This window comes from Mercenaria mercenaria, chromosome 2 (genome assembly GCF_021730395.1).
Source record: "Mercenaria mercenaria strain notata chromosome 2, MADL_Memer_1, whole genome shotgun sequence".
In the NCBI taxonomy this organism is placed as follows: Eukaryota; Metazoa; Mollusca; class Bivalvia; order Venerida; family Veneridae; genus Mercenaria; species Mercenaria mercenaria.
In genome coordinates this window covers 117,122,269-117,134,705 of record NC_069362.1, presented here as the reverse complement: position 1 = coordinate 117,134,705, position 12,437 = coordinate 117,122,269, and the positions used below count along the sequence as shown (strand labels likewise).

General features: G+C 36.2%; 1 protein-coding gene across 1 annotated transcript in view; it reads left to right on the top strand.

The window, feature by feature from the left end:
- LOC123562501 (protein bicaudal C homolog 1-B-like) overlaps positions 1-12,437 on the top strand; it is an 86,164-nt gene that overhangs the window by 54,897 nt on the left and 18,830 nt on the right. Inside the window, exons 7-11 of the mRNA XM_053528069.1 lie at positions 440-679; positions 4,007-4,219; positions 8,272-8,329; positions 8,870-8,943; positions 9,625-9,811. Coding sequence (XP_053384044.1) covers positions 440-679; positions 4,007-4,219; positions 8,272-8,329; positions 8,870-8,943; positions 9,625-9,811 — 772 coding nt within the window. The remainder of the gene's footprint in view (positions 1-439; positions 680-4,006; positions 4,220-8,271; positions 8,330-8,869; positions 8,944-9,624; positions 9,812-12,437) is intronic.

Below are 12,437 nucleotides of genomic sequence, written 5' to 3'. Positions count from 1 at the left end.
TTTCAGGTGTGATTTTCCCTTTCGTTTAGAAAAGTTTTACGTCTTGCTTAAAGTATAAACATTTATTAGAAAGTGTTCTAATACATCAAAGGGTATTCAGAACTGTCTTGCTGTGATTTTACAACCATTTCCTCTCTAAGTTTCTGAAATGATTTAGATCAGCATTTGCAGATGTTTCTGCAGTTGCAAATTCAGTTTCAAATTTTGTCGATAAGAGTTGTTGCCCTTTAACATTAATAATAATTTTCTAGGTTTTCCTTTCTTATATAATTAGAATTATGTCCCTTCATCTTCAGAAATATACTGTCTTGTGCTAAGTATATACACAAAAAATTATAATACTCTTTCGTAAGATTACCTGCAGTTATGTATATTATATTTCCAGGAGTTAATTCCCTTCATGAAAAGTATATACAACTTATTTTGTTTTTAATTACAGGAGTTACTGCCCCTTGTGTTTATGTTTGAACTCCCAGTAACGACTATAGCTATACAGATACCAGATTCACAGTCGCCGGCAATGCAGCAGATTCAGCAGCAATATAATGTTAACATCAGCTTTAGACAACGACAACGAGGTTATGGAACAACTGTGATAGTCCGCGGGTCGGTTTATAATGAAAAACTTGTTAAAGAGGCCACATTGAAAATGATGGATTTGTTACTGGGAAAATTAACAGTAAGTAAATGGATGATGATAGTTTTATTATTGGTAGGTTAATTTCCTTGTTAGCTCAATAGGTAGAGCATACGACTTCCAATAGGGCAGGCCATTATCATTAAAGGTACTGACTAGTGACTTCCCAAGCATGGAACACAACCAAACAAAATAAAATCAAAGTCAGTTTGATAGAGTCTATCATGAGAAGAAATAAAATGAGCACAACACCTCATAAAACCTAGTACCGGCTTTAAGTGTGGAATTCCCGTATAGATAAATTGAATGTAGTCCATGAGCTGTAAGGAAAAGAAAATATGGCAACACTGAGTCCAAGTTTTGGAAGACTTTATACAGCTGCCATACTGCACTTTAAAGATTGGTGTTGTGATAGTTAATAAAAAACTGTAAGAAGAACTTTTGGATGTATAGAATGTAACCATGCAAAAAAATAGCACAGTCTGCTCATGAGAGTTAAAGAAATGTGCAACACCCCTCACATATGCCCCCAGCACCAGGATTTCAAGGAAACTTGACACAAATGTTCACCACACTGAGACGACATGCAGAGCGCATGGTTTGGATGTCTCGCTTCAAGGTCAAGGTCACACTTAGGAGTCAAAGGTCATATCAGTTTGTTTCGTGTCCCCTCTGTAACTCTTGAACCCCTTGAAGGATTTCAAAGAAACTTGACACAAACGTTCACACACCAAGACAATGTGCAGAGCACATGTTCTGTATGACTCGCTTCAAGGTCAAGGTCACAGGGGTCAAAAGTCATATCAGTTTGTTTCATGTCCACTCTGTAACTCTTGAACTGCCGGAAGGATTTCAAAGAAACTTGGCAGAAATGTTCACCACACTGAGACGATGTGCAGAGTGCATGTTCCGGATGACTTGCTTCACGGTCAAGGTCGCACTTAAGGGTCAAAGGTCATAATTATATGACTTTGCTTTGTGTATATTGCTCTGCATTGCAGTGCTCTTGTTTTTATTTGGCAGATCTCTTTTATGTTCACTTACAATATATTTTTTTTTAATTACTTCCCTTTTATGTTACTATAAATAGCTTATTTTGAAACTTTTTTATTATTGGCCGTAGGGAAAAACCGAGACAACTTTTCTGTGGTACAACATGGATGGTACCTCTAATTTTTAGGTGTATTTTTACATGCCTGTACCTGATAAGGATCTTTTTTGTGGACTTTGAATATTTTTTTGTAGACTTAGATTTGTTTTTTGAAGTTTTCCATTTGTTGTTCCACTCCTTTGGGCTACAACAGTCAAGTTCTTTAAATTTTGCTCCCATCCTATGATGTAATTCTTCGGGTGTATATTGCCCCGCTTGGCGGAGCTCTTGTTAACACTTGGAAAGTGAATGGATTACTCTGAATTGTAGGTGAAGAGGGATAAGTGGATAAAATAGCTGACTTCAAGTCACTTGTCCCTTAGTGCTATGGGCTTGAAACCTGGCTTTGGGTGTAGAATTTTTTTTTATGTAATGAAGCCATCAGTTGGTTTAGGAAAGTCGATAGTTCCACGCAGGTTCCTGTAAATGTCTGAAATAATTCCTGTACAGGCACCTGTGGTCTTTCTCTGCCATCAAAAGCTGGAAAGTTGTGATATGACGTATAATTATGCTGGTGCAACATTGCGATATGACCTGTAATTATGCCGGTGCAAAGTTTTACCCAACAAAAGAAGAAACTACATGTTAGTGTGCATTTTCTCACTTCCTAAGACATTATTAATTTCAAAGAAAAAAAAATTGCTGTAAATGGATTGCCTCCTTTGATGGGTTATTCACTCACTTACAAAAAGTTTGACAGGGTAATACTTGAAAGTTATAAATTGGCATTTATAAAGTGTTTGCATGCTGTTTCTTCATGTTTTAATAGACAGGTTATGATTTACTACAGAATAATGCTATAAAATTTCATCTGAAACACCTGGGTTTTTGAAAATTTTAACACGTTCATAATTTTTATTTCCATTGTTTGTTATAGCTTGCAGGTGACACAAGTCTTCCATGAAAGACCTTTCATTTTGATTGCCAGATTCACCAATAGAGCCTGAGAAATTAATATGTTATTTTGAGTACTGTAAATACGATAATTTGAGTGGTATTTATTTCTCAATGTGATAGTCAAAAGCTATGTTTGCATTTTGTTCAGAATAAGTACCTGTATTTCCCAGGCTTTGTTAGTTTTGTTGATAATTAATATATGAGGGGCCGCCGTGGCCAAGTGGTTAATGTCGCTGACTTAGAATCACTTGCCTGATGTGGGTTCGAGCCTCGCTCGGGGCGTTGAATTCTTCGTGTGAGGAAGCCATCAAGCTGGCTGACTGAAGGTCGGTTGTTCTACCCGGGTGCCCGCTCGTGATGAAATAATGCACGGAGGGGCACCTTGGGTATTCCTCCGCCATCAAAGCTGGAAAGTTGCCATATGACCTAAATTGTGTCCATGCGACATTAAACCCAACAAAATGAAACCAAAACAATTAATATATGGGCAGGTCACAGTTTTTTTTAAACATTTTTGCAAAAAACAAACGTGTTGAATTTTACTCGTACTACAGAAGTGTAAGAAATAGAAATTGGAGTTGATAAAATTTTATTGTATCTTTCCTAAATATTTTATGAAACAGATAACCTTGGATCAGTGATTTATGTGGAAAATATCCAGAATTTTAGATTCATATGATTCTTTTGTGCAATTTTTGCAAGTATATCAAATTTATGAGAAATTTACATTGATGAGATTTCTTTTAAACAAAGAATATTTTAATGGATAAAAAACTAGCGTTCTGCCTTGTCATGCGCTAGAAATCTGCTAATGCACAGATGTTTTATGGATTTGCCAAGCAGTGTCTGCCCATTTCTATAAGAAAAAGAATATCATTGTTCCAGCGTGAAAATTAACTTCTTATCATTTTGAAGGTTGTCAGTGCTAGATAAAACCCCGCCAAGATGACGCTTGGGTTAATTGTGAAAGTGTGCTGAAATGATAAATATACATAAAATCAAATTTTAAATTTGGCACCAGAAGCTGAAACGATGGTTTATTCAAACAATTCTCTATTTTCGTTGAAAGAGTATTAGACAATCTCATTTCCACAGTCGTAGAAGTTAGATAATCGAGAGTTTATTGTTACAAAGCACTTTTGTTTCATTTTATTTTTGGTACCTTTTGGCAATTATTTTTAGGTAACTGTTACTGATTTGATCTTTCTTAAGTGGAATGCTTGGAAAACAAATGAGTAATTTGAAATAAACCGAAAAAAGCCTTGTTTGAATTTAACTTGTTAACGAATATTTTTACAACTTGCGAAATTTTCTAATTTTAGACACCATTACCAGTAAACATGCAGCTAGAGATTGCCCCACAGCACCACCTCTTTATAATTGGTCGAGGGGGAATGAATATCAAACAGATTATGCAAGCGACAGGGGCAATGATACATTTTCCTGACCCGAATAGTGTCACACCCCAGAGAAAAGGGACTGTATATATCACTGGAACAATAGACAGCGTCTTTCTTGCTCGACAACAACTTATTGTAAGTAGATAAATACTGTGAAAACATTTAATTTCGTAGGCATAAACTTTTGTGGTTTTGGTAAAAATTGCTGTTCCATGGAGACATAGACTGGCTCCCGTACCTATGTTTGTTCTGTAATATTTCTGATACAGAACTTTTTTTCAGTAACAGTGGAAGTTACTCCAACAGGAGTTATAGCTTTCTGTATTGACATTTTTATTGCCCCTGGCTCCGAACATAGGTATGGTTCAGCCATCAGATAAAACATGCTATTTTAGAGGCTTAAAATTTTGTTATAAAATGTTTGCAGTATTTATAAAAAAAATAACCAGGCAGCCAGGCTGTTGGGACATGAAGTTTGGGATTTCAAACTTTAATGACACAATTACTGGAAACTTTGTTAAAATTGTTTGTTGGAATTAAATTGATGCAACAGCGAAATCTACAAACATTAATCTGCTATGAATATTAATGATTTCACAGATTAGCAAAACCTTGCCTAAAACTAGTATAATATTTTAAATTGATGATTGATTGAAAAATCTGGAGACATATCCTTTCTTCTATGCCCTTGACCTTGTAAACTTTTTATCATGCAACTGCAGTTACTATAAAGTATAAAATATGAAATCTGCCCAGAATTGAGGGCAAATCAGATGTTTACTCTGTGCCTTTATTCATAAATACATAAATGCATGATACTAAGTCACACTTCTGTGATGTTTTTCCCTGGAAATTCTGTTTTGTTTTTTTTTTTGTCAAGAAAACATATTACCTGAATTGTACTTAACAGATTTCTATCTTGAAGAAAGAATGCAAGATTTATGTTTGTAAATAAATTAGAAACAAAAAAAATGTTTAAGAGTTCTCTTTTGAAATGATACTCGGTATTTGTTTGTTAATCTGTGTTTTTTTATAAGATAGAAAAATCGTTATTTTGCAATATATTTATCATTTGGTAAAGGTCTAGCATTTAGAATGGGGGATCATTCTGTTGATGTGGTAAATATGTTGTAAAATAAATACTTCCTTGAATGATTGATCATTTAGATAGAATAAGGAGACAAAAAATATGAAATAGCTGTTATGAAATTGGGTAAATTTAATAGTTTCTGATAACTCAACAGCTATAATATATAAGTGTGATATGTTCCAGGTTGGGCTTAACTTATAAAAGAGGCATTTTTCAAGGTTCTGTAAAATTACTTGCAATGTTTTGCCATATAAACCATTATAGAGTCAGGTACTTGTTACTTAGACAAGTTAAGGTGAAATTTTAGTTCCCACTTTCAAACTTTGTTTACATGCATTTGTCTCATTAATTTTGGTGGACTGAGAGGCATAACAGTGAAGACCCCAACTAGAATAACTTCAAGTACTCTGGAATGTTCCCCCTTCAATTTAATTTAAACTGAACATTTCTTGTAAGACTATAAGGAGATGCCATCCAGCTGGCATCAGAGAAGCAGTTTTATTTAAAAAATCATGCACATAGTTTTTACCCTGTGCAAGATTGCGTGTGTATGAAAATGCTGGGGATGAATAGGTTAATCTGGAATCCCACGGTATGTCCAAAAAATAAACCGTGGAAATACTATGTTCCCCGCAAATCGATTGGCTAACTGCAGATGTTTTCTCAGTGACGTCATAAAAATGTAGACGGATTTTATATTTTAACTCCCCAGGAAATGAATTACCACTTTAAAATGGTAACCAATCTAATCTCTCCCCATCTGCAAGAAAGTCTCAATTCGAGGCTTTACGGCAAATAACAGAACAACAAGTGATACTTCACAACAATCGAGTAAAGAGTGCCAGTCGTCTACGAGAACTTACACTACTAATGCTAAAGTTCAGAAAAAGTACCCAAAACGTTTCCAAACTAAGTGGTTGTCAGAGTTTAACTTTAGTATGGAAATTTTTATTTTATAATTTTCATACCCTCAAAAATTGTTTTTGTGTCCAGGGGGTATGTTTACTCTTGAAAAAAATACTGAGTGGGAACACTGGAGAAGGTCCGTGGATCTAACCGCATGCTGGCCCATGGTGAAATACTGCCTAGACGGTCACCTTACACCACCATCAAAATATAGAAAAGAAACAAATGACCTATAATTGTGATGGTGTGACATTAAACCCAACCAAACTGATTATAAGAATACACTGCTTTTAAGTCTAACAAAGCACTTTTCATGGAAGGTCTTAAATTGTTATCAGCACACTTTACTGTTTTTAGCTCACCTGAGCACGAAGTGCTCAAAGGTGAGCTTTAGTGATCACCCTGTGTCCGGCGTCCGTCGTCGTCCGTCGTCCGTCCGTCCGTCCGTCGTCAACAATTTGACTGTTAACACTCTAGAGGTCACATTTTTGACCCAATCTTAATGAAACTTGGTCTGAATGTTACCCTCAATAAAATCTTGGACAAGTTCGATATTGGGTCATCTGGGATCAAAAACTAGGTCATCAGGTCAAATCAAAGGAAAAGCTTGTTAACACTCTAGAGGTCACATTTTTGGCCCAATCTTAATGAAACTTGGTCAGAATGTTACCCTCAATAAAATCTTGGACGAGTTCGATATTGGGTCATCTGGGGTCAAAAACTAGGTCATCAGGTCAAATCAAAGGAAAAGCTTGTTAACACTCTAGAGGTCACAATTTTGGCCCAATCTTAATGAAACTTGGTCAGGATGTTACCCTCAATAAAATCTTGGACGAGTTCGATATTGGGTCATCTGGGGTCAAAAACTAGGTCACCAGGTCAAATCAAAGAAAAAGCTTGTTAACACTCTAGAGGTCACATTTTGGCCCAATCTTAATGAAACTTGGTCAGAATGTTACCCTTAATAAAATCTTGGACGAGTTCGATATTTGGTTATCTGGGTTCATAAACTAGGTCACCAGGTCAAATCAAAGGAAAAGCTTGTTACGCTGTAGAAGCCGCATTTATGACTGGATCTTCATGAAACTTGGTCAGATTGTTAATATTGATGATCTCAAGGTCCAGTTTGAATCTGGGTCATGTAGGATAAAAAACTAGGTCACCAAGCCAAATCAAATGAAAAGCTAGTTTACACTGTAGAGGCCACATTTATGACCATACCTTAATGAAACTTGGTCAAAATGTTAATCTTGATGATCTATAGCTCAAGTTCAAATCTGGGTTAGGTGGGGTCAAAAACTAGGTCACCAGGTCATATCAAAGGAAAAGCTTGTTAACACTCTAGAGGCCACATTTATGACTATATCTTCATGAAACTTGGTCAGAATGTTAAACTTGATGATTTTTAGGGCAATTTTGAATCTGGGTCATGTCGGGTCAAAAACTAGGTCACCAGGTCAAATCAAAGGAAAAGCTAATTAACACTGTAGAGGCCACATTTATGACCATATCTTAATGAAACTTGGTCAGAATGTTAATCTTGATGATCTTTAGGTCAAGTTTAAATCTGGGTCAGATGGAGTCAAAAACTAGGTCACTATGTCATATCAAATGAAAAGCTTGTTAACACTTTAGAGGCCACATTTATGACTATATCTTCATGAAACTTAGTCAGAATGTTAAACTTGATGGTCTTTAGGTCAAGTTCGAATCTGGGTCATGTCGGGTCAAAAACTAGGTCACGGGGGTCAAATAAAAGGAATAGCTAGTTAACACTTTAGAGGCCACATTTATGACCATATCTTAATGAAACTTGGTCAGAAAGTTAATCATGATGATCTATAGGTCAAGTTTAAATCTGGGTCAGGTGTGTTAAAAAACTAGGTCACTTGGTCAAATCAAAGGAAAAGCTTGTTAAGACTCTAGAGGCCAGATTTATGACTGTATCTTCATGAAACTTAATCAGAATGTTAATCTTGATGATATTTAGGTCAAGTTTGAATCTGGGTGATGTGGAGGCAAAAACTAGGTCACCGGGTCAAATCAAAGGAAAAGCTAGTTAACACTTTAGAGGCTACATTTATGACCATATCTTAATGAAACTTGGTCAGAATGTTGATCTTGATGATCTTTAGGTCAATAGGTCAGGTGAGCGATACAGGGCCTTCATGGCCCTCTTGTTTACTTTCAGGGTTTTCTACCCCTTGTCCTTATGTTTGATGTTAAAGAAGAGCTAGAGATGGATCCAGGTCAGTACAAATGTTACATTTAATCTATGTGTTGCTGTAAAGAGCTAAGTTAATCATTATTATGAACTTCATACAATACTTTTACGTGGAATTATTGCTGAATATGTCTTTTCTTCTTAGTGTGAATGTGCAACTGTGATTCCTCATGCTTAGCGCAATAGGGAGAGGGCTGATTTACGGATCACTGGGTTATGAGTTTGATCCTCGGGTAAGGCATATGTTCTCCATGACGATTTGATAAAAGACATTGTGTCTGAAATCACACGTTCTCCACCTCTGATTCAAGTGGGGAAGTTGGCACTTACTTGTGGAGAACAAGTTTATACCAGTACAGAATCCAGGAACCCCGGTTAGGTTAACTGCCTGCTGTTACATAACTGAGATACTGTTGAAAAGCGATGTTAAACCCAAAACAAACAAAACTTTTTTCAAACCTAATATTATATTAAATACAAATTGCATTTGACAGATTTCTGACAAGATCTTCTACCATGGATATTTCTCTGCACTGGAAACAAAAGTTTCTGATTTTTTTTTCAGGTCGAGTAACACAATTAATGGAACATCTTGATGTATTTATCAGTGTTAAACCTAAACCGAAACAACCAAGCAAAGTAAGTCGGTTATATTTCCACTCACAGTAAACTTTACCCTGCTAAATTTATAAAATGGACTGGTCCATTCACTTTGGGCAGTACCACCTATTATTCGAAGGGGTGTTCACTGAAAATTTACATACTGAATAACGAACAGTGCAGACCATGATCAGCCTGCATGAATGTGCAGGCTGATCTTGATCTACACTGGTCACAAAGACAAAAGCATTGCCGCCAGCAGGCTAAAGGTTAAATGTACTCACGGCAAGCGCACAAATGATGTCTGACAAGGTTTTTAGCAAGTGATAAATGTTTAGCTTGCAGTGTCTCGATGGAATCGGCCAGGAGATATCATTCTTTCTACATAAATTATGATTTGATACTATTATCTTCTTGCAGTTTAAAACACAATTGAAAATATCAAGGCTATGTAAGTATCTTGTACACATATATATCCAGAACTATACAGAATAAGGGATTCTTATTATTTCACATTGGTAGAAAAAATTCTTAAATACACTCTATGACTGCTTTTTTGGATTTTATACCAGAACTTATGCCTTGGAAAGAGATCTCTAGATCTGGAGCCCAACACACTACTAGTGTACTACTGTGTCTGTTGTAAGATACAGGACATAAAATGTTTAAAGTCCCTAAACTTAGAAAAAAGTATTATATACTGGTATCATTAATTTTCAGTCTGTGATAGTGAAAAGTATAGAGAGGAACTCCTCCAACATGTATTTAGCACGGTTGCTGTTACTTGGCATAGAGAAGAAGTTGCCACAGCAACCAGCGCATCAGATGACAGAGGAGGGAACTCCGTCCAATGTTTTGAGCTTAACAGCCCTAGGTATGACCAGAAGAAAATACTTGTCTACCACCAAATGAAGAGATTATGTTGCATTGTAATGCTATATTGTAAATGATATGTTTACAGTCTTCATGTCAGTTTCTTAAGATTTACTGAGAACTCATTAATATTCGTAGACACTATTCAGAAATTTAATTTTTTCACAAGTAAACCAATATTCTATTTATTATGTCTCCACCCCCCTTTGGGGGAGACACATTGTTTTTGCCCTGTCCATTCGTCCGTCCGTCCGTCCGTCCGTACGTCACACTTCATTTCCGAGAAATAACTGGAGAACCATTTGACCTAGAACCTTCAAACTTCATAGGGTTGTAGGGCTGCTGGAGTAGACGACCCCTATTGTTTTTGGGGTCACTCTGTCAAAGGTCAAGGAAGGGCTCTGACATTGAAAAACCATATACAAATAAGAGCATCTTATATTTCACAATTGTTGAAACAATAGATATTGGTATGACTGTATTTGCCGATTTTTTGGCAACTTCGTCAAAGGTCAAGATCAGGGGCCTAAACAACAACCAGTTTCCGTCAATATAGATAACAGGACCAAAATGTTTAAAGTCCTAGAACTTGAAATAAATTATATACTGGTATCATTATTTTCAGTCTGTGATAGTTAAAGTATCAGAGGAAGCCTCCAACATGTATTAGCACGGTTCATTTACTTGGATAGAGAAAAGTGCCACAAAACCACCATCAGATGATAGATGGAGGAAAATCCGTCCAATGTTTTGAGGTTAACGCCTAGGTAATGACCAGAGGTAAAGTTGGTCTACCACAAATGAAATTGATAATAGCATTTCAAAGCCTATTGTAAATGATATGTTTACAGTCTTCATGTCAGTTTTTAAGATTTACTGAGAACCATTATATTCGTTAGGACACTTCGAAAGTTAATTTCAACAACGTAAAACAATATTCATTTATTAGTCTCCACCCCCTTGGGGGAGACACATTGTTTTTAGGCCTTGTCCATTCGTACGTACCGTCCGTCTTTGGTCCTACGTACACTTCAGTTTCGAGAAAAATCTGGAGACCATGTGAAACCTAATACTTCAAACTTAGAAGTTGTGGCTGATGGGAAACCCCTAGTTGTTTTTGGGGTATGACTCTGTCAATGTTTCAGGTCACTAAGGGCTAGACACAGGGGCCAACATTTACGATCAGTAACTAGAGAAACACTTGACAGAACTTGAAACTTAATAGGATGAAATTGATCATGAAGATTGGAACGCAGTTGATTTGTGTCTTGTCAAAGGTCAGGTCACAGGGGCCTAAACATTGAAACATCCGTACATACTAGAGAACCATAGCCAGAAGTTTGAAATTAGGATGATTGTACATGCAAAGTAGATGACCCTATTGATTTGAATCATCCGTTTAAAGGTTCAAGGTCCAGGGGCCCTGATCATTTAAAACCTTTCCGCTCGGGAATATCTTTAAACAACTCGACATTTAATTGTTAATCTTTGAATCTTAGTAATTATTTGATATGCAGAATACATGACCTTAATTGTTTTTGGCCTCAGTACAGATCTTAAGGTTTTCATGATCACTGCAGGGGCCTGATTGATAAATTTGTTCATACATGCTTGCGTCAATAATTTCAGAACTCTTGATTCCTTATCAGATATGTTGAAACTTACCCAGATTAGTATGACTGAATACACAGCAAGTATGTAATGCCCCTATCGATTTTGGGGTCCACTCGTTAACAAGGTCAAGTCCCAAGGAAGCCTGAACATGCGAAAACCAATTTCGATCGATAATTGAGACCACTTGTCCAAGAATGTTGAATACTTATAGGATGATGAAGCAGAGTTTTGAGCCTTACGATTTTGGGTGTCATCTGTAAAGGTAAGGTCTACAAGTTATGGCGATGGAAGACTTTTGTTTCATTAGCTTGAGAAACACTTGAACCAGAGTGGAAATTCATAAGGATGATTGAACTTCAAGTAGATGTCCTATTCATTTGGAAAATCTTTAGGCTCATCAGTACTCAAGGGGAAAAGCTGGCATGTAACTAAACTTCAGGAAATAACTTGAGAACACTTGACCTAGAATGTTAAACTTAATAGGGATGATTTGACATGCAAGTTAATGGTCCCTTATTTATTTTGAGAGTCACTTATCAAATGGTCAATGGTCACAGGAGCCTAACAGTGTTTTGAACCTGGCCAGCATTGATTTAATTTAGCGGCGATAATGGTACATTGCAAAGTTTAGGATGATCCCTATGTGGAGCCACGCAGTGTCCTTCGACTTTTTGCTCATGACTCCTATTGACTTTGACTAATAGGACTTTGCATTGGGGAGCATGTGCTTTTTCAAACGCAATTTCTAATTTTTTTTTTAATCATTGGAAATTCTGGTAATTATCAATGAATTTATAAAGAGTTTTTGCCAACATTTAAATTTTTATGCCTACAACATTTAAATGATTACAGTTATGTGGTGTTTATTCTGGAATTTTACTGCCATATATGATTGTTTAAATTTAGTTTCACTTCATGCTATGGTGATAAGTTTTCAGTTTATATGTTTTACGAATTTTTAACCGACATTTTGGTTCAGAATTGTACCCTGCAGAATATATATGCCTACCTGCCAATTAACAAGTCCAGTCAGTTATGTTGGTGAA